The 24,096-nt window shown below is 43.2% G+C and overlaps 1 protein-coding gene across 5 annotated transcripts in view; it reads right to left on the bottom strand.

Moving 5' to 3' along the window:
• The window catches only part of MYPN (myopalladin), a 123,409-nt gene that overhangs the window by 39,928 nt on the left and 59,385 nt on the right, over positions 1-24,096 (bottom strand). For 4 of the 5 annotated variants that reach the window (XM_075610879.1, XM_075610880.1, XM_075610882.1 and 1 more), the window contains 2 exons: positions 5,465-5,640; positions 2,749-2,800 (listed from right to left, as the gene is read on the bottom strand). In XM_075610879.1, the coding sequence (XP_075466994.1) occupies positions 2,749-2,800; positions 5,465-5,640 (228 nt within the window). Of the gene's footprint in view, positions 1-2,748; positions 2,801-5,373; positions 5,406-5,464; positions 5,641-24,096 lie in introns of those variants that run through there. The other variant, XM_075610884.1, reaches the window with a different exon arrangement.

The raw sequence follows: 24,096 nt of genomic DNA, 5'->3' as shown, positions 1-24,096 counted from the left end.
CAGTTGTATTTACATTTGTATATATATATATATATATATATATATATATATATATATATATATATATATATATATATATATATATATATATATATATATATAGAACACACAAAAGGAGAAGTTGCTCAACACATAATATATAAGGTTAACTCAAGCCCTTTAATAAAACTAACTATAAGGGTAAAATAAAATATATACCCCAATTAAAGTCAGTATATAAATTAAATAGGACCTGATGGTGCTAGGGGATAGTGAAAACTATATAAGACACACAGATGAAAAGAACATAGACAATCCCCTTAGTAGCACTCTAAATTACACCTAAACTAATCTATAAGATAAAGATGGTTAAAAAGAAACAGATGCTCTGCCAATTCAGAAAAAATGAACAAGATTTTATTGATTAAACAACAAGACACACTAACTTAAAAACATAAAAATACTAAAGACAGCCTATGAAAATATATATGTATCAAAAATATAAAGAGAGGACTACTAATCAAACACTTTCAGTATTACAAAGAGAAAAAAAAAAACTAAAATGTGTCTAAATAAAGTTTAAATAATGACAACAAAGTAGTTTAGTCTAACATAATAGGCAATACAAAATATATTCCCACTGACATATGCATGAAAGAATAATAAATCATTGCGTTGGAAAAAGTATATAGTCAATGACCCAGTATATAGCCAGGAAAAATTAGTATGTATACCAAAAACAGAGGGGAAAAAAAGAGATAAAGCAACCAGGGAAAAATAATAATAATAATAGTTATACCCTGAACAGCATTTCCCCAAAATGAAATCAATGAGAACTGATGCAGCAAATAAAGAAAAATATGACTAATAAAGACATATTAGCAAACAGAGTCATACATATTGAAAACACCACAAAGTGCAGCACTGCAAGGACAGGTAATGCCCAAACAGTAAGAGGAGGGTAATACTCAGCTGCAGCTAGATTGTGTAGAGTTTGTGTCCATATTGATTGTACAGGATGTGTTTCCAAAGTCTGCTTATAACAGGAACAAAAAATAAAGTCCAAAATGCTGCATCAGATCCATCATAAGTCCCTCAGAATAGAAGATTACATAAAGGCTGTAGTAAAGTAAACACTGGGAATATATTTTGTATTGCCTATTATGTTAGACTAAACTACTTTGTTGTCATTATTTAAACTTTATTTAGACACATTTTAGTTTTTTTTTTTTTCTCTTTGTAATACTGAAAGTGTTTGATTAGTAGTCCTCTCTTTATATTTTTGATACATATATATTTTCATAGGCTGTCTTTAGTATTTTTAGTATTTTTATGTTTTTAAGTTAGTGTGTCTTGTTGTTTAATCAATAACATCTTGTACATTTTTTCTGAATTGGCGGAGCATCTGTTTCTTTTTAACCATCTTTATCTTATAGATTAGTTTAGGTGTAATTTAGAGTGCTACTAAGGGGATTGTCTATGTTCTTTTCATCTGTGTGTCTTATATATATATATATATATATATATATATATATATATATATATATATATATATATATATATATATATATATATATATATATATACAGTATATATACACATACACACACACACCTTTAGTAAATTATTGAGTAGGAAGTCCTACTGGATTTTTAACTTGAAAACTCGAACGCCTTGGGGAATGAATAATCAATTTGGTTTAAAACCATTTTTGATACCACAATAAAAATAACGAGTTGGGCTTTTTTTTTCTTTAGCATGTAATATTTTTATTTGTCTAAATATATGGTTTCATTTGAATAAGTTTTGGCCATTTGATCTTTATAGTTGTATATGCACTTTACTAGTTATATGGTAGATATGATAGAATTAATTATATTTGCAATGTATGATTGACAATTAAGGGTTGATACAATTTGGGGTTATCTTGGTATATAAAAGTGCGTGACGACGTGGTTAGCCACACTTTCTCCAACACACGTAAGGACAAGCCCTGTATAAAGTTTCCCAACACACTATGTTATACATTTATTCATTTCTTTTGATGCAATAAAGTATTATTTATTCCTTATACACTGACACCAAAATAAAGTAAAACAGGCTGCTAGTTATTCTGTGCTTTGTTCTGTAAGGATGGAATATTCTCCAAATATTGAGGGGCCCGTTCATTCGTGCGAGAATGGCGTTTGATGGGTAAATAGCAATATCCCCCGCAAAAAGTCACTGTATTCATTAAAGAATATTACTAATTAGTTGGGTCTCTGAAATTCCATGTGATATACACATTTAGGTTGGTGAGATCGTTACATTTGGCCTTATCGAGAAAGAAGAAATAGAGCTTCAATTAAAGTCCATTCTCGCTTATATAACAACGACCCTAGTCATGTGATCGCGGTGTCACCATGGTGACAGGCATGGAAGAGGATGTTCCTCCTCTTCTATTTTGATTGCGTTGGCCACTCCTGTAGAGGGCTGGACACAATCTTCCTTAGAAAAGAAACAAAAAAGTGATGATCACTGAACCACTCAAAGGCCACCAGGGTGCCAGCCCTCGTGACAATCAGTAAATAGAATTAGGGCACCCAGGCTGTTAAGATAATAGCGCTTCTCCCACTCTGCAGATATATGACTGGAACATCGATGTTGTTAGTTGTTGCTCCATATCATAGATCTTAAAGGGAGAGATGCACTAGCGCTTTTCCCCATCTGCAGACTGTGTGAAGATTAAATGTACTGCTGGATAACTAGGAATGTACAACACATACTTACTGATCCATGTCTGCCTTCTCTGTGTCACCTTCAGAGTCAGAGGAAGAAGCTCCTATTTAAAGAATGAAAAATGGCCTAAAGTCACAGTGTCAAATTGCCGCCATTAAAATTAGGAGGAAGTCATGCTTCATAACCTACAAACTATTTTTAAGCTCAAGTTTTATCTGTCCAACTCTCTCAATTCTTTGTATTTCGTGTTTTGGGGAATTATCCTTTTGTGTTTAAATTAGAAAGCAAAAAAACATGTCATAATTGTTAAATAAAATATAAATATCATTGCAAACCGATATGTACATTATGCTACAACATAAGGCTGGGGATTTACAATCTGGGAGCTAAGAGACCGCTAGCTCTGGGTGAACGCACAATTCACTGCTCGGTAAACGCGGCCAACATACCTAACATTTCTTAACTTCATATTATCTTTAGGAGTGATGCTGTGGTGTGACTTGATATGATACATACTAATAAAGATACTGTTAGTGGGTAAACAGTTGTACAACATTTAGAGCACGGGGTGCTCAACTCCAGCACTTAAGCCCGCCTCAACAGGACAGGTTTTCAGGATATCCCAGCTTCAGCGCTGTCCTTGTGCTGAAGCAGGGACTGATTGAGCCACCCATGCTGCCATGCTGAGGCTGGCATATATCCTGAAAACCTGACCTTTGGGGGGCTTACGGACTGGAGTTGAGCACCCCTGATTTAGAGTATCTAGGTGCTTGTCTCAAAGCAGCCTGGTCTAAAAGACTGCAAAGAAAACCCCGACAATGTTTCAAGCCAACGTGGTCTTTCCTCAGGTAGAGCCACACCAAGGCACACCTGCCTGAGGAAAGGCATGTTGGCCTGAAACGTCGTTGTTGTTGCTGCTCCATCGAATTGTTTGTTCCTTGGAAGGAGCCGACCGTGAGTTGTTGACTGTGTGCGATATCTCGTCTTGTGTTATATCTCGTCCTGTGGTTTCAATGTGTGACTTGATGCAACTGCAAAAGTCAACACTTCCCCGTTCACATCCCTTTTAAACCTCCCTATCTTTTTGTGTGCTGATTTATTGCTGCATGTAATTATAATGAACAATGTTGTATTTCTAAATTGTATTCAATATGCGGCATGGCATCTGCAATGCAATATTAGTAACTCTTATAACTCTCATATCTTAGTTCAAAACAGAAGTGACATATTTTGACCCAAACCTGCAAGCCTGCTACTACGTACACCCCAAAGGCAGGTACTACATGCACTATACATGTTTATCTCGTCTTATAACCTTAACTTCCCGTGCTTCTCTCTTTCACTCTTGTAAGGGAGAACTCTGACTTCCATATATTTAAAGCATGTATACATTGTATTATCTGAAAAGTTGGGTAGGTACCGGAGGAAGGGAGCTAAAAGCAGCAGGAGGAGGTCACAACCCCCCAAGCTTTTATGCAGCAATCTTACTAAAATTGCCAAAAAAACTAACTTTAAAAAAAATTAAACCATGCAGCATAAAGCAAACATTTGGCTTTTTTTGTTTCTCTGGGAATTAATTACAAATCATATTTATTAGGGTCCTCTGAAAGGGGAAGTAATTGTTATTAAAGTATATTCTTTACCCTTAGCCCATGTCCTTATCATAGAACTAATAAGAGGAGAGGGAGAGAGGTGAGCTCTGTCTGTGCAAACTCTTGTTGAACACACTCCCTTACACACACACACTCCCTTACTTACACACTCACTCCCTTACCTACTTACACACACCCTTACCTACTTACACACACACACACACACACACACACACACACACACACACTCCATTACCTACTTACACACACACTCCATTACCTACTTACACACACACTCCCTTACCTACTTACACACACACACACACACACACACACACACACACACACACACACACACACACACACACACACACACACACACACACACACACACACACACACACACACACACACACACACACCCTTACCTACTTACACACACACACACTCCATTACCTACTTACACACACTCCCTTACCTACTTACACACACACTCCCTTACCTACTTACACACACACACACACACACACACACACACACACACACACACACACACACACACACACACACACACACACACACACACACACACACACACACACACACACACACACACACACACACACCCTTACCTACTTACACACACCCTTACCTACTTACACACACACACACACACTCCATTACCTACTTACACACACTCCCTTACCTACTTACACACACACTCCCTTACCTTATTATTAGCACAGCACATTGCAGCCAGGGAGAGGAGGAGATGCATGAGCAGCGCCGCACCACCTAACAATAGCTGGAAATAAAAGACCGCTGCTGCTGTAGCACCTCTTCGGAATCAGGTCTGTCAATTACCGCTCTGTATCCCAAAGTCGTGCCCCATAATGCCTTGCGTTACACTTTGTAAGACAATGTGGGGTGCGACTTCGGGAAGCAGAGTGGTGCTTGACAGTTCTGCTTCCAAAGACGTCCTGCGGTAGCCGCTGTCTTTCCTGCGCCGGCTCCCGCGGTAGACTAGTGGCCTTCCAAACTATACTGATGAACATAGGTACAAATTATCCGTGGTTATATTCACCTGTGAGGGCAGTAAACTGTAGCTCATCTCTCACATCCACGCAAAACTGGTGTGGGACGTATGGAGGGACTTATTCTTGTAACACAATTACCTTCTATGAAAATCTCTGCAGATGTTGAATCTGTTCCATAGATATTGGATGCAAAGCAGGAGTAGCGTCCTGTGTCTTCTTCAAAAGCTTCTGTAATAACTAAAGTGTTCAGATCTCCTGACTTGTGGATTTGAATGTCTGGGCAGTTTTCCAATTCCTTTCCTTCGCAGTACCACCTGCAACGTAAATCAACACACTGACAGGTTGAATAAAATACTTCTAGAAGCAAAACAAATTGATTTATTTCAAACTACAGTACCACTTCATAATCAGTTCCTGAGAATATTATGTTGGTAGGCTAAAGCTTGTAATTATTTGGATTACCGGCTACAGTATGCCCTTCTTTAACCCAGCTGTACTGAAAAGCTGTGTAATACAGCAGGCGTAACCTTATAGGGGCCGATGTTAAAGTGGATAAGAAGTAAAGAGTGACTCACTGTGCTCATTTTTATGTCATTACCCAGAATCCCTGGCTGAAGTGGAAGCATTGTTTGCTAAACGATAATGGGGAAAGACAGGGTTGCAGACCTGTCTGAGACATGCAAGACTGTTCAAACTACAGTACTTACTTTCCCTATTCCTTCTCCAGCACCTAACCATGGGATAGTCCACCCCCCCCTCCCAATATGACCTATTTTTAAAGTAAACACCTTTCATTTGGTTTACATGTGTATTTAAAAAAGGCCCAGAGCCTGCAGTAGAGTGTTTACATGGCAACTCCTGTATATTCTCACATTCTCCACCAGGCTCCAAAGGATGTTGTATCTTAATCTCAGATAAGGATCTTTGAGGTCTACTAATGTCACTAAATGATAGGGGCTCGGCAGCCATATTAATGGGGGTGCTGGGCTCATTTTGTAGCAATTAAATAAACAGTTTTAAAAAAATCGGTCAGCAGGAAAAAAAAACAGAGGCGAAAACAGACATCCTACTGTAAAGTGTTGTGGATCTTTAAAAAGAAAGCAAGCAAGAAGAATTGCACCTTTACATTAACCCAGGGGTTCTCAACTCCATACCTCAAGACCCCCCAACAGGTCAGATTTTCAGGATATCGCTGCTTCAGCACTGGTGGCTCAATCAGTGGCTCCGTCTTTTACTGAGCCACCGGTGCTGAAGCAGGCTCTTCGAGTGAGCCACTGATTAATCCACCTGCGCTGAAGCAGAGATATCCTTAAAACCTGATCTGTTGGGGGGTCGTTGAGGACTGGAGTTGAGAACCCATGCAGTAACCCTTAAGCTAGTCATATCACAGGAATAGGCAAGGCAAATATGTTCTATACTCCACTCCTGCTTCAATAAAGTTACTTCCCTTTGAGTTGCAAAAATGACACAAGATCATCATTTATGAACTACAATATGTAGATGAAATTCGCAATTTTATTATGATACTAGTGTAACAACAGCTACAGCTGACCAGTCACAACTATTCACAGATACTAGTGTAACAACAGCTACAGCTGACCAGTCACAGCTATTCACAGATACTAGTGTAACAACAGCTACAGCTGACCAGTCACAGCTATTCACAGATACTAGTGTAACAACAGCTACAGCTGACCAGTCACAGCTATTCACAGATACTAGTGTAACAACAGCTACAGCTGACCAGTCACAGCTATTCACATATACTAGTGTAACAACAGCTACAGCTGACCAGTCACAGCTATTCACAATATACATTGCACATATAATTGACACGTGGTTAAACGTGACAAAACCGATCATTGGTTTGCGTTAGAACTCCAATACATTATCTATCAGCCATGAACAAACGTGTATAACAAATAGGCATAGGCAGATAATAACTAGTTTAAGATATTAAATACAGTAGGACAGTACAGGGGTGCGCATGACATTTTCTTGGGGGACGCGGCGCTTACAGAGGCCCTGCGCTCTTCCTCAAAGCATTTAAATTTAAATGCCGGGGGAGCACATAAGACTTATAAGTTCCTTTACCTTGTCTCCGGCAGCTTCTGGCAACACGGCATCAAACGATGCCGTAGGGTCACATGTCGCATTCCTATGGCAACGCAATGTCATCACATGACGTTGTGATGTCAGAAACGCCGGAGACAAGGTATGGGTGAATGTTGCGACTAGTTGATAGGAGAGGAGCAGGTCCTGATAAACTAGAGCAGGGGCGGCCAACTTCAGTTCTCAAGAGTTACCAACAGGTCAGATTTTCAAGATATCCCTGCTTCAGCACAGGTGACTCAATCAGTGGCTCGGTCAAAGGCTGAGCCAACTGTGCTGAAGCAGGGATATCTTGAAAACCTGACCTGTTGGTGGCTTTTGAGGGCTGGAGTTGGCTACCCCTACGCTACATTATCAGATAGTAAGCTGCACAGTACCACAAGCAAAGTTGCTTATTACATTTAACCATCTATAACTTATGGTATTCTATCACTGTAACTGCAGGACAGGAACAGATGTGTCCTACCATGCAGAAATAACTGTAACAAGGCATAAGTGACCTGTTATTACGGCCATACTTACTAAGAAGTGCTACTTCATAAGACACCTCATGACTCAATCAACGTAAATAGGTCACAAAGGTTATGACAAGAGTACTCAATGACTTATTTAGCTCCCCAAACACTCTTTTAAACAATACGTTGGCAGATACCACTGAACAAAACAAAGATACATCTAAAATATGCTCATTTTAATCATTGGAGTGTACTTTGCATATCCCAATTAGAATATTTCCCAGGTGCAGTATAAAGGAATGTTTGGGAAGGCATATAAGCCACCGGGCACTCAGTAAAATAAGACTGCGCAGAGACACTGATAACACTGGGGCATAACAAATAACTAAGCTGTGCTACTCCGGCAGACACCTTCTACCAAGGCTTTGGAAAGATGGCCTGAGATACCTGGAAAATATTCTAATTGGGATTTGCTAAGTACATATATATATATATATATATATATACTGTAGTTTGGGTGTTTCTGTTTTGTTCACAGGTATCTCTCGGGTATCTGAGGTATCTCAGAGGTATCTCTCAGGTATCTGAGGTATCTCACAGGTATCTCTCGGGTATCTGAGGTATCTCAGAAGGTATCTCTCGGGTATCTGAGGTATCTCACAGGTATCTCTCGGGTATCTGAGGTATCTCACAGGTATCTGAGGTATCTCAGGTATATCTCGGGTATCCGAGGTATCTCTCGGGTATCTGAGGTATCTCACAGGCATCTCTCAGGTATCTGAGGTATCTCTCGGGTATCTGAGGTATCTCACAGGCATCTCTCGGGTATCCGAGGTATCTCGCAGGTATCTCTCAGGCAGCTGAGGTATCACATACAGGCTTCTCTCCAAGTCTTGTTGTTATGTTTCTTAAAGACCCATATGCCCATTCTTGTTTCTGTAAATAAAGCCATTGATATTCCTTTGTTCTGCATGTGCCTCACACCTACAGGAACAGCAACGCCCCGAAGCAGGTGAAACAGGGAACCCCCCGATAGTCTGTCTGATGACAATGGCTTTTGCTATTAACATCTGCTAATCTTGCAACAACCATCTCTTGCTTTTTATGAACATAAAATTGCCTAGTCAACAAATAGGAAGCAGAAGAGCCCAAAATATATAGACAAAGATACACTATTTTGGTTTACCTGAAGCGTGTGGTAGAGACTTACTGTAAATGTCCTACCTGTCTGATCTTCTTGATTGTACTGTATATCACAAGCTAATACTGGAACTGCTATTCCACTTAATCAAATTACTAGTCGCCCCTTCATTTCTTGGCTACTGGGTGTTACTAAAGCATAACAGCTACTGGTAGTAGATTTTTAACTTTTTGCCAGCTACTAAAGTAGACAATCAAGATTTCATTAAAGCAGAAAAAATATATTTGTTTTCTGATTTGTTGTAATAATAAAAACATATTAAAGACTAAGTAAGCATTGCATTTTCTTTAGGTCACTGGGCAATTGTACACGTAGCAAATACCTTATCTCCCCATTACAAGAGCAGAGATTTGCATTCATAAAAAAATATACTTCTATCCAAGTGGTATCAGTTTGCAATGAAAATGATTTAATGCCAATTCCCAACACAGGAATATTTTGTTGTCGGACATTCAAGGTTACATAGCCCATCAGACAAATGGGTAAACCAAAATGTAATCAACGATGGGCAAGAATTACAGCATATTAACTCAACTGTGTCCAAGAACAACACTATCACTGTGCTTCCATAGAAAGGTTCCTGGAATTGTACGCCCATGTTTGTATTCAATGCTTGCTTACACATGACAGTAAATATCACTGAAAGACTTGGGTAAGGACATCCTTTCGGAATTGCAACAGAGCACCCACCTAATGAGGCATATGCTGTAGCTGGAGGAGTAATAGATCGAACCATTGGCATACTAGTGTCAAGATTCAGATGTCTTCATCTCCCTGGTAGACACCTGCTGTAATGTTCTTCTGTAGTGTGTGACATGGTGGGATTATATTGTCCGTTTCCAAATGTTGCAATATGAAGGCGGGTGCCAGTTGAAGTGGAAAATATAGCAGTTGTTGTAAGAGGTACCCCAAACTGGAACAACCTACCAGAGACTCTCACATCCACCACCAGTTTAAGTTCTTTCAAATCTAAGGCTGTCTCACATTTAAACCTGGTATGTAACTGTTTCATACGCCCATAATATAAATTATCTTTAACTGTGCATGCAATGTCTTGTATATAATGTATACCCTGCTCATTTATGTAACTGTATTTGTAAACATGCATTTGTCATCATAACTCTGTGCCCAGGACATACTTGAAAACGAGAGGTAACTCTCAATGTATTACTTCCTGGTAAAATATTTTATAAATAAATAAATAAGAGGTAATGATAAAGATGCCCCTGGTAATCCAACAATGTAATAATGCAGACGAGGACAATGTAACCTTGTTTCAAATCATCTTTCCTGTAATCGCCCTGATGTCTTACAATACTTGATCTACAAGGCTATTTATTACATTTCAGAACTGCATGCAAGTGTAATAAAACATTATTACAATACACACCAACGTATTCAGTGAAAATTATTGATGTAAAATATAAAGAATATATCAATAAGTGAAACGTTTGGGATAAGTGCTATTTTGTAGAGTGAAAATGAGACTGAACTTTGAAGATGTGAAATAGTTCAAAGACAACTAGGGGTTAATTTATCAAAGACTCTGATGCAAAACTGGTGCAAATCTGTGGATTGAATGTAATGGGACTTTCCTCTGACATATTTGGTGCTGTTTAGCTCTGGCTTTGCACCTGTGAGGTACTGTATATTAGAGTATCTACAATCACACATTAATCAAGGTTTACATTTAAATATATAGGAGCTGCTGCTATTTTTACGGAGTAATTCATTTAATTAAACAGGTAGAAGAGTCCAGTTCTTCCACTGCAGACTAAAAGCCAAGATTCATTGGTATATGGTAAACGTCTTGGAAAGTCTGGGATCTGCTGACATGACAAAGATCAAGACATCTCAGGAAACGAATCTCCTTGAAGTCAGTGCCGGACTTACACATAAACTAACTAGCTACAGCTTAGGGCCACACAATATGAGGGGCTTCAAAAACAGAAACAGATTAATGTTTCAAGTTTTAAAATCGGATGCTAAATAAAGAAGATATGGGAAAAAGAAGATTCTCTATAAATATGGAAATTTTCATTCAAATACGACCCTAAGCATCATGTGCATGGAAAATGACAAACTCCATAGCTTATCATTTGAAGACATCAATGACTTTGCTCTCCAAAGATCGCGAAAGAAAATGTTTTAATATTACAATTAATGGGATGTGCAAACACGGTTGATTTTAGCTTGGTGCAGTCTTGGTATATAACAATGCTAGTATATAATACTTTCATTAATTTCAGTTTCATGTTTATATTTTCAATAGTCCCTTCAGTCAGAATAATAAATCTATTTCTCATTTTTGGGGCCTCTTAAACTTGACATAGCTTAGGGCCTCAGAAGGTCAAAGTCCGGCCCTGCTTGAAGTGAATGCTGCATACCTGGGCAACTGGAGATGGCGCATTAACTATTGGGTATCTGTGGTCATTTGTACTGTGTAAATATGCAAGTTTTAATGAAGCCCTTGACTGCAATTTGTAGAGGGGAGGGGGGTGTTTTGATCAGGTTTATTGGTGCAGTCACAGTATGTACAGTAAATGCAGTGTCTGGGAGAGTAGAGTATGGTGAACATACAGAGAAGGACGGATATAAGTAGCACACTGCAGCCTAGCTTGTCCTCCACTTCGATGTAGACTTCAAAACGTATGGCCAGGTATCAGTGGGATGGCACTAGTGGGATGGAACATCACCAAAGGATAAACGATGGAGAAGAAAGAAGCCCAGATGAAGAAGAACTTGCTGGCAGGTTATTTGCTGGTTATTTACTTGCTGGTAGGATATTTGTCATGGATAATGACTAATCAAAAAGCATCTTCACTTCAAGGAACTGTAGCAGCTGATGGGTATATTTATAGGCTGTGGATGAAGGAGCACATTTGCACTGCTATAATCACATTAGACTGATGTGTGTAACCAGTGTGCCCAGCTTTTTACCAGATATTGGCAATCCGGTATAGATTCTTACGGTATATGATCTTTCTCAGATCGTTCAAGCGGAGCTGGAAATTAAAAAAAAAAAGAACGTCTTCTGGTCATATCGGAGGGATACAACTTGTAATATGAAAGCCCAGTCTTTGACTGAGCCTCAGATTGAGCCACCTGTGCTGAAGCAGGGACTGATTGAGCCACCTGTGCTGAAGCAGGGACTGACTGAGACACCTATGTTGAAGCAGGGATATTTTGAAAATCTGACCTGTTGGGGGGTTTTGAGGACTGGAATTGAGCACCCCTGCTCTACATGACAGAATACTGTATCCACAAAGAGATACAAATGTAGCTGACGTTATTACCCCCCATCAGCGTGAGTTAACACAGCAAATACCATGTTAAATATCACTTGTGTTATGTCCTTAACCAAAGAATCAATCCAATGCCAAACTGTAACCAGATACTACTGCAAGTATGAAAAGTATGTAGCATCTTCAAATGACATATCAAAATACTGCTGGCATACCTTCTACATTCAGGCACGGTGCATAAAGCAAGTAAATTAGTTCTAGCTCACAACACTGCAGCTTTCATATAGTAACACTAGCTGAGAGACCTGGCGTTGCCCGTGAGTTAAATTTCCCGCTAGGAGGAGGGGGAGAGCGGACGGGAGGGCGGGGGGAGAGCGGACTGGAGGGTGGGGGGAGAGCGGACGTGAGGGCGGGGGGAGAGCGGACGGAGAGCGGACGGGAGGGCGGACGGAGAGCGGACGGGAGGGCGGACGGAGAGCGGACGGGAGGGCGGACGGAGAGCGGACGGGAGGGCGTGGGGGAGAGCGGACGAGAGGGCGGATGGGAGGGCGGACGGGAGGGCGGACGGGAGGGCGGACGGGAGGGCGGACGGGAGGGCGGACGGAGAGCGGACGGGAGGGCGGACGGAGAGCGGACGGGAGGGTGGACGGAGAGCGGACGGGAGGGCGGACGAAAAGCGGACGGGAGGGTGGACGGAGAGCGGACGGAGAGCGGACGGGAGGGCGGACGGAGAGGGCGGACGGAGAGGGCGGACGGAGAGCGGACGGGAGGGCGGACGGAGAGCGGACGGGAGGGCGGACGGAGAGCGGACGGGAGGGCGGACGGAGAGCGGACGGGAGGGCTGACGGAGAGCGGACGGGGGAGAGCGGACGGGGGGAGAGTGGACGGGAGGGCGAGGGGAGAGCGGACGGGAGGGCGGGGGGAGAGCGGACGGGAGGGCGGGGGGAGAGCGGACGGGAGGGCGGGGGGAGAGCGGACAGGAGGGCGGGGGGAGAGCGGACAGGAGGGCGGGGGGAGAGCGGACGGGAGGGCGGGGGGAGAGCGGACGGGAGGGCGGGGGGAGAGCGGACGGGAGGGCGGGGGGAGAGCGGACGGGAGGGCGAGGGGAGAGCGGACGGGAGGGCGAGGGGAGAGCGGACGGGAGGGCGAGGGGAGAGCGGACGGGAGGGCGGGGGGAGAGCGGACGGGAGGGCGGGGGGAGAGCGGACGGGAGGGCGGGGGGAGAGCGGACGGGAGGGCGGGGGGAGAGCGGACGGGAGGGCGGGGGGAGAGCGGACGGGAGGGCGGGGGGAGGGCGGACGGGAGGAGGGGGGGGAGAGAGCGGACGGGAGGAGGGGGGGGGAGAGCGGACGGGAGGAGGGGGGGGGAGAGCGGACGGGAGGAGGGGGGGGGAGAGCGGACGGGAGGAGGGGGGGGAGATCGGACGGGAGGAGGGGGGGGGAGAGCGGACGGGAGGAGGGGGGGGAGAGCGGACGGGAGGAGGGGGGGGAGAGCGGACGGGAGGAGGGGGGGAGAGCGGACGGGAGGAGGGGGGGGGAGAGCGCGGACGGGAGGAGGGGGGGGGAGCGCGGACGGGAGGAGGAGGGGGGGGGGGGAGAGTGGACAGGAGGGGTTTGGGTTGGTTAAAATTTCTGGGTCTCTCCTCTCCACTCCACCTGTATGTTTCTCCGCTCCCCCCCCTCTCTCTCCCCTCCTGCCCCCCCCATGTGACACAGACACACAGTGACACACACACACAGTGACACACACAGTGAGAGACACACACACAGTGAGAGACACACACACAGTGAGACACACACACAGTGTAACACACACAGTGAGACACACACACAAAGTGAGACACACACACACAGTGACACACACACAGTGACACACACACAGTGACACACACACACACACACACACACACACGTCAGCTCTCCTTCGGGGCGCCGCCATCTTAGGTGCCGCGTGTCCCCCCGCCGGGGAGGGAGGTGAGTGCGGGAGGGAGTGGAGCGGGAGTGGCTTCCGTGCGCGTCTTAGGTGCCGCGTGTCCCCCCGCCGGGGAGGGAGTGGAGCGGCTTCCGGTCGCCTCTTAGGTGGCCGCGTGTGCCCCCGCCGGGGAGGGAGTGGAGCGGAAGGGAATGGAGTGGGAGGTGAGTGGAGCGGGAGGTGAGTGGAGCGGGAGGGAATGGAGTGGGAGGGAATGGAGTGGGAGGGAGGTGAGTGGAGCGGGAGGTGAGTGGAGCGGGAGGGAGGTGAGTGGAGCGGCTTCCGGGCGCGTCTTAGGTGCCGCGTGTGCCCCCGCCGGGGAGGGAGTGGAGCGGGAGGGAATGGAGTGGGAGGTGAGTGGAGCGGGAGGTGAGTGGAGCGGGAGGGAATGGAGTGGGAGGGAATGGAGTGGGAGGGAGGTGAGTGGAGCGGGAGGTGAGTGCAGCGGGAGGGAGGTGAGTGGAGCGGCTTCCGGGCGCCTCTTAGGTGGGCGCGTGTCCCCCCGCCGGGGAGGGAGTAGAGCGGGAGGGAGGTGAGCGGAGCGGGAGGTGAGCGGAGGTGAGTGGAGCACCGGGGAGGGGGGGAGGTGAGTGTGATGGGGGGGGGGAGAGGACAGAGAGGTGTGTGTGTGTTTTTTTTGTTTTTTTTGGACCTTTGGCCCGTCACTCCGCCTCAGGCCAATGAGAGGTGTGGGGGGCGGGCCAAGGGGGTGGTGTGAGTGTGTGAGGCCAATGAGAGGTGTGCGGGGGCGGGCGGGCCAAGGGACCAATGAGATTGCCGCTAGGGACACCGGACATCCAGGCATACAGTGCTTTCAATAATATATTATAAGATGTGGGGGATTGTGTGATTTAGGATAGGACCCGTAGTAACCCACTAAAATCTTCAGTCATGTAGTATGGTACAGAGCTGGAGAATGCTGGAACCAAAAAACATCCTATTTACTTATATATAAAAGCTTGCCTTACTGATACAGTAGATTATGATATGGGAATATAATGGACTCATATAATGGCTCGCTTGATAAAGTACATACTGTATTGACAAATACTGAAGAAATACTTCTCATCCTGGCAGTCAGGAGATGGATTCCAAAATTCAGATAGTATTGCAATAGTAAAGCTAATATGTTTTAAATACACTAATAGCTATATATATATATATATATATATATATATATATATATATATATATATATATATATATATATATATAATTGGTAGGAGCGCAGGAATCGTTCTTTGTTTATATATATATATATATATATATATATATATATATATATATATATATATATATAGTGGTCGACAAATCACCCAAAAATCTACTCGCCGAACAAAAAAATCTACTCGCCACCTAGTACCACACGTGTGCTGCTTGGGCCAATAGGAGCTCGCCACGATGTTAAATCCACTCGCCCAGGGCGTGCAAATGTATAGGTTTGTCGAACACTGTATATATATATACACAGTGTTCGACAAAGCAGTGTTCGACATTTGCACGCCCCGGGCGAGTGGATTTAACATCGTGGCGAGCTCCTATTGGCCCAAGCAGCACACATGTGGCACTAGGTGGCGAGTAGATTTTTTTGTTTGGCGAGTAGATTTTTTGGTGATTTGTCGACCACTGTAAATATATATATATATATATACAGTAGTCACTAGCTCCACGTGCATACCCAATAAAGAACATGCATGCAAGGTTATGCTACGATAGTACAAAACACCCCAGACAATGGTTAAATATATCCCAAGATACTCCCTGTTATGTGCAAAAGGATGTAGGGAAAGAGCCACATTTATACACATGTGGTGGACATGCCCAGTGATAGCACTCCTTTGGGAAGATGTAATAGAATGGTCCCAACAAATTCGGACAGCTGACCTCCCCGTAGACCCCTGCCTCTTCCTCCTACACAGGCTCATCCAGACCGGACTAGTGCCAAAATCATAAATGTTTTCCCATATAGTTACATCGACAATATGCGCAATAGCCACAGCATGGAGCCAGATAAGGGTCCCATCACTCGCCTCCATTAATACGGGGCTGTGTTTTGTTTGCCAAACTGAAAATCTGACAAGCCTCATTACCAATTCATGCTCCAAATTCCAGAAGGTATAGCAGCCCTAGCTGTGTAGCTCAAGCACTCCAGGCCTTAACCCCTCCACACTGCTAGTCTGGGTGGCAGAGAAAAAGCTGCTGCGATGGCGGTTCACTGCCTTACAACAATTAAATAAAACAAGCACCAAAAATTCACAAATATGAAATAAAACCAAGCACCAAAAATACCAAACAATTAAATAAAAACAAGCATTTGCCAAAAAAATGCATTGCTTGTCACTGTTGTTTTTCTATAGCCGAAAGGGGCATAGATAAACACATTGGCAGTAAATGGACAACCTCAAAAAAAAATAAGCAATGAAAAAAATACAATCAATGTTTTTCTTACTTTTGACGTGTTCACACTCCGATTCCGAGTCCAGCAGGAACCTCTTGACTCTTGACGCAATGCTCCTCAACATCCGGTAAGTTCTTCTTCTTCCTTCTCTTCTTCATTTGTAATCCAATCCAAAGGGGCAGATGTTGTCCCGTCATCTTCTTGGCTTCAAATGAGATGGGACAGGCCTTGTATAAATTGTACACCCACAATCCGACTGGCTGGTGTACCATGTGACAGGGTTCCTTTTTTTTATGGATGTGACATCATCTTAAAGGGAGGACTTCACATCCTTTAAAAAAAATGGCTGCCATCACATAGCACCCAGCTTGCATTTTTTTAAAGGATGTGACATAATCTTAAGTCTTAAAGCGATGATGTCACATCCTTTAAAAAAATGGAATCTTTCACATAGTACTCCAACCAACCGGATTGGGGATGTACCATGTGATGCCTCACATGGTACATATCTCACAATTCGATTGGTTGTAGTACCATGTGATGGCAGTCATTTTTTAAAAAGGATGTGACGTCCCTCCCTTTAAGATGAAGTCACATCCTTAAAAAAAAAAATAGAACCCTGTCACATGGTACACCAGTCGGATTGAGGGTGTACCATTTGACACTCAGGTGTGACATCACAGGGCTTATATAAGGCCTGTCCCGTCTCATTTGAAAACAAGAATTCGACGGGACAACATCCGCCAAAATGGACTACAAATAAAGAAGAGAAGAAAGAAGAGAACTTACTGGTTGTTGAGGAGCATTGTGTCGAGTGTCAAGAGGTTCCTGCTGGACTCGGAATCGGAGTGTGAACACGTCAAAAGTAAGAAAAACATTGATTGTATTTTTTTCATTGCGTATTTCTTTTTTGAGGTTGCCTATAGACTGCCAATGTGTTTATCTATGACACTTTGGGGCTATAGATAAACACAGTGACAAGCAATGCATTTTTGGCAAATGCTTGTTTTTATTTAATTATTATGTACTGTATTTTTGGTGCTTGTTTTTATTTAATTGTTGTTTATTTTTGGTGCTTGTTTTATTTAATTGTTTATTTTTGGTACGTGATTTTTTTTTCCTGTGGGTTTTTGGTGCTTGTTTTTTCTTTACTTGTGTATTTTTGGTGCTTGTTTTTATTTTAGGTTGCCCATTGACTGCCATAGTGGCAAATCATGCCCATATTATATGGGCATGGTGTACCACTGTGCCAATTAATGGGTAGAGGTTGGGGGTAGTTGCCCTGGGGTGGGTGGTTAGGCATCCCGGGTTGGTAGCAGGTTACTAACCGCTAAGGTGATTAAAGGGTTACTTTGTTTTTTATTGTTATGTTGCTGCCACGGAGGATGGAAAGGAAGACGAGGAGGAAGACGAGGACAGCCTTCATCCTGGCAGGGGTAAGTGCAACTTTAATTTACTTTATGCTAGCTGGATAATGTTTTCTTTTTAATGGTCAAATGAGCTATTATCCAGATCTGGGTAATAGTAATTTTGACCATTACTGTACTGTATGTGTGTGTGGGGGAGGGAGCTTCGTTGGGCATAGAGGGGGTGCCCATCCATTGCATTGGGGTTATCTTTGCTCCCATTGAAGGCATAGGTAACCAAACTGGCAATCAATGGGTGCATTTTCTAGCATTGGGTTTTAATGTTTATTGGGGGAAGCGGGGGGTTGGTGAAGGTGGTATTTGGCCTGTGATGGGTGTTTATGCCTACCGGGTGGGTAGCGGGAGTGGTTTACCCCTTCATTACCATAGCAGGTCCCGCCGCTATAGTAGTGAAGGGATTAACCACTCCTGCAAACTTCCCGGCAGGCCTAACCACCCACCCTGTGACAACCACCCCCTTCATCCACCCCCTCTGCCCCCAATAAACAGGCTATTCAAGTTTAACCCCTTCATTGCCTTAGCGGCTAGCCGCATGGTTTGAGAGGGGTTCAGATTCTTTCTGAATACCGTGATAACTCAACCGATAACAAACCGTTCGGCGAGAACATGCCAAACCTGGCGTTGTAGCAGCAAACTCATCAAACCTAATAGAATAGACCCCATGATGTTTTTCAACAGGTTGTGAGCAACCTGAGTGCATGCTCCACCTCTACATTTGATAAATAGACCCAATAATGTTTTTAACACGTGTCTGAAGAAACCTACAGCTTCCTTCGTCCTGCGAGCTGGAGGAGGCTTTTTTTTTATCCGATGTACAAGTGTTTGTTGGATGTGTGTCAATTTTGTTATCAGCAGAATTGGTCATTTGACTTCACTGTGAGCCTGAAGATACATTACCAGGCACAGCTGTCAGCAGGCATCAAATAATTTAGGGACCTGTTTTGAAAGAAGAAGCAGTAGAGAAAACAGCTGTAAAATGTTTTATGCTGCCCGTGTGAAGAAAACATCAATCTATGCGCTATTTATATTTCAGCACTTAGAAGTCATATGAAATTGGATTAATTATTGGAGTGTAGGCTATGGTCTTTATTGTGGCAGGGGTGCGCAAACTGGGGGGCACGAGAGTTCTTTTTGGGGGGGGGGGGCGCGGCGGTTACAGAGGCCCCGCGCTCTTCAGCGCGAGGCCTCTGTAAACTCACTTACCAGGCTTCGGTCCACGCGGCTCCATCGCGACGGGCGTCATTTGACGCCGCATTAAAGGTAAGGGGGGGGGCACGACACGGGGGGAGAACAGACAGGGGGGGGCGCAGCACAGGAAGTTTGCGCACCCCTGCTGTAAGGTGTGATAAGCACAGATGACGTGTTATCACAGGAAAAGCCCCATTAAAGTTAATGGGGCTACTCATACACATCATCTGCGCTATCACACGTTACTGAATAAGGGCCTTCTGTATGTTTTTGAGTAACAATTAACTAGTAATTTATTTATTTCAATTTTTTGCTAACACACCACTCACGAAGAAGCTCAGTACTAGGGCACGTGTAGGAACTTAGGGAGGACGCCCATCCCAGACCTACAACCAGGACCTACCTACTTCCTACTTTCATTATAGCATCAGGGCCGCCGAGATCGGGTTCGGGCCCCAGGGAAAATATTTTTGGGGCTCCCCAGCAGCTCTTTTCTCTCCAGCACTTAGCTGTGGTGGCCGCCACCTTGCTGCCGGCCTCCTTCTCCGTCTGAACGGCATGGCGTCGCATTGCCATGGTAACGCGACGTCGGGACGTCATTTGACGTTGCAACGTCGCATTGCCATGGCAACGAGACGCCGTGTGACATCACGTTGGTGACATTCGCGGCGTCATTTGACGCTGCGGTTCAGAAGAAGGAGAAGGAGGGCGGCACCATAGGGTGACATATAATGTTACTATGCAACATAGTCGTGCCTCGGGCCCTCGTACGGACCGCCAGGCCCCGGTAATTTGTACCGACCACCCCCCTCTCGTCGGCCCTGAAGAGAAATTCCTCCGTGCAGTTCATAACTGAAATGTGGGCACTGTGGTCTTACACGTCGAATCATGTTTTCCTACAGTATATGACAGGTTGTACAGAACAGACCCGGCATAATGCCGTTAATTAACTGATTATCACATTGTAGGTCAGAATACAATGCATGAGGTTATCAGCAGTCATTTTTTGTTACACTTTATATATGTGGATAGGTTTAATTTAAGGGAACGTTATTGGTCATTGTGCAAGTCAGAGTTCTGGATTTCCTAGCATATCGTTTTGTGCTTATAATGAATGACCATATCACATTACAACCACAGTCCTCTTACACAAGAGTGTGCCGTTAGTGGAATGTCTACCACAAAAATGTATTGATGTTTGGAAAAGACACCAGATTTTCAGTAGGCGTGCAACTCCAGTCCTCAAGAGCCACCAACAGGTCAGGTTTTAAGGATATCCCTGCTGCTGCACAGGTGGACATATATGTTTGTTTCTAACAAAATATGGCATAATGCTTCCATGGATAAACTAACTAGTATCCTTAACGCTAATATTCATCAAGTTACCCTAGTATGAGAACCATGGCTCTCTTGGAACTCACATTCAATTGCAGCATATAGGGTTTATAAGTGTATCTTTTTATTCTGATGTGTGAATGGTAAAATGATAAGTGCAAATAGCGCTCGTGAAAACAATATACAGTGATATACAAAACGTAAAAAACCTGTGATACAAAGTTCAATGAAGGTAGTCCTTGAGCTGCCCAAAAAGGTTATTCTGGTATCTTCCAACCAGATGAGAAGTCTGTGGAAGGAAACCTACTGTGGCGCTGAGGTGTGAATGGAAGTGTGATCTTGTGCAAAAGTTTTTGTCTTGAACTAAAAGCCTCAGAGAAGGGAGACAAAAATGCAACAAACACTACAATAGTGCATTACCCAGGGACATAGTACAATATAATAAAGAGCAATTTATTCTATAAAAAAATATAAAAACAATAAATCAATAAATCAGACAATGCATAAAATCTTCCATCCGCTTGTGCTCTAGGAAGATGAACTGCTTCGCCGTGGTAAAATTGAAATCCTACTCACCGGACGTGAATAGGTCATGCGCAATGGTTAAAAGGTCTTTAACTCAGGTAACACCGCTCGCCGTGGGGTGGAACAGCCAGTTGATGTGGGAGAATCGCCTTCAATGCTCGTAGTCTCCTCGCTGACAGAGTCCGGTCAAACGGCTCAACTGCTGACGTCACCGCCTTGGATAGCACTGCTACGGTGTCCCTGAAAGCGAGGAGACTACGAGCATTGAAGGCGATTCTCCCGCATCAACTGGCTGTTCCACCCCACGGCGAGCGGTGTTACCTGAGTTAAAGACCTTTTAACCATTGCGCATGATCTATTCACGTCCGGTGAGTAGGATTTCAATTTTACCACGGCGGAGCAGTTCATCTTCCTAGAGCACAAGCGGATGGAAGATTTTATGCATTGTCTGATTTATTGATTTATTGTTTTTATATATTTTATAGAATAAATTGCTCTTTATTATATTGTACTATGTCCCTGGGTAATGCACTATTGTAGTGTTTGTTGCATTTTTGTCTCCCTTCTCTGAGGCTTTTAGTTCAAGACAAGAACTTTTGCACAAGATCACACTTCCATTCATACCTCAGCGCCACAGGAGGTTTCCTTCCACTGATGTGTGAGTATCGACTAAAACTTAGATTTTTTATTTGTGCCCTGTATTCTGTAGCCGGAGTTAGATATTTACAAATTCTTTTAATTTGTGTTTTATTTCTATGTATATTTATGTGATTGTATATTTTGATTTTTCCCCGCTCCCTTTTCCCTCCCCCTTTTTCCTTTCTGTATCCCAATATTAAAGCCTTTAATAATAATGAAGTTAAAAAAAATCTATCAATTTGAAATAATATATTCAATTCTCAAAAAAAAAATAAGTAGCGCACCATGTGATACTTTTACATAAATGTATGAGATATTCTTGCAAGATGAAAAAACGTGAAAAAGTGAGGGAAGCTACTAGTAGTAAGTCAAAACCCAATTGCGATGATAAAAAAATTATAATTAAATATTAGGTTAAATATATGTAAATATGAGTGTACTAAATAATATAACAAATAAAAATATCACGTGACAGGTAGGCAACCCTGCTTTTCACCTTTATCTCCTAGCATAAAATGCTTCAACTGCAGCAAGGGATTCTGGGAAATGACATGCAAATGAGCACACAGTGTCACCTTTTGCTTCAAATCTATTTTAACATGGACCCCCCTATAAGCATAGACCTGCTGCATTACACAGCTTTTTTTACCCATCATAACTTATTAATGTGTAAATAATATAAACGTACGTATCTCAGTGGTGGTACAGAAACAAATCCTGGTCTGCAGCTGTTCAAACAAAGATGGCTTCTTTAGACCTGAAGAATCAAAAACAAAAAGAGAAAAGCGCGCAGCCGCTCACGACGTAGTATATTGGGTCGTATTAAAATAAAGTAATAGTAAGTATTGCAGATACAAGAAGAACAGAGATTAAAAAGCTTATCGTATGTTTGGTGAGGGAAACACATGGCTCCGGAGGAGATTGAAAGGAGCCTGGCGTTACGCGGTGTTCCCTCACCAGACATACTGTACGTGTCTCTGTTCTTCTTGCACATGTAATACTTTATTTTAACATATCTCAATACACATGAGAATTTGCGCGTTTTTCTCTTTTTATTTTTGATACTAAATGCAATGTAACTGATTCTGATACCATTTGTGATTTCAAAATAAAAAAATTATCTTTCCCTAGTATCATTCGACAAAACTGAGTTTAATGCTCCTCTTTCATAGCTTACTCTTTCTTACAATTTGCTCATACACGGTACAGTACCTCCTTGATAATGCCAATGCTTGAAAAGGCCTGTGTGTTCTGCTACTGTAACCGGAGCCTGAAGTGGGGGCCTTGCGATTAGTCATAACAAGGGATGGGAGATACCTTTGTTCACATGCCTACATTTTGCTCATTAGTGACATTTGAAAAATGACTACATTTTTAGATTTCATCAGAAATGACCAAAAGCAAATATTCTACCAAGGGATCACAAGGCTATATCAGCACAAGTTTGCAAACCAATGTGTCTCGTTGACAGGAACTTTGTTTTTTTTACTATACTTGGCAAAAATAACAAAATGCTGCAAATGTTGACACTTTTTTTCTCTCAATATGTTTGAAGTAGGGGGTCACCCCAGGGTCATTTCAGCTCCGGGGACTCCCTACTTCTCAAGATACATACACGGGAAAGGGGTGTCTGTAGCAGCTCCGGCTGGGCTAATTGGGGCTAGCAAAATGGCAGCTTAAATGTCCCACATCCTGTGGACAAATAGGAAGCCATGACATAATTTCTTAAGGCTTCCTATTGGCCCACGTGACACAGGACATTTAAACTGAGCAGAGATTCCGGAACCCACTACGGAGGTAAGTATTTCTGGAAGCAAGGGGTCCCCGGAGCTGGAATTAATGAAGTTCAGCTCCGGAGACCCCTGCTTCAAAACTATATTTAAAAAAATGAACACATGTAGTGTTGCTTTTTAAAAGCTAAAAATTAACAAGAAAAAAAACACAAAATGACCTTGGGCAAGTCACTTTATCTCCCTGTGCCTCAGGCACCAAAAACATGGATTGTAAGCTCTACGGGGCAGGGATCTGTGCCTGCAAAATGTCTCTGTAAAGCGCTATGTAAAAACAAGCAGTGCTATACAAGAACATGCTATTATTATTATAATATGTAACTTCATACTTTATGTTTTGCTTGTGAACTTCAAAAGAGAAAACTTTGCACGAACACTTGGTCTGTGCTATGAAAAAGAATTACACAAACATTTGCAAACCAAACTGGATAAAGAAATAGGTTTAAACCTTAGTACACATGAAGGTCCATTCAGTTGAACTAGA

This window comes from Ascaphus truei, chromosome 8, assembly GCF_040206685.1.
Source record: "Ascaphus truei isolate aAscTru1 chromosome 8, aAscTru1.hap1, whole genome shotgun sequence".
NCBI lineage: Eukaryota > Metazoa > Chordata > Amphibia > Anura > Ascaphidae > Ascaphus > Ascaphus truei.
This window is presented reverse-complemented; position numbering and strand designations above follow the sequence as displayed.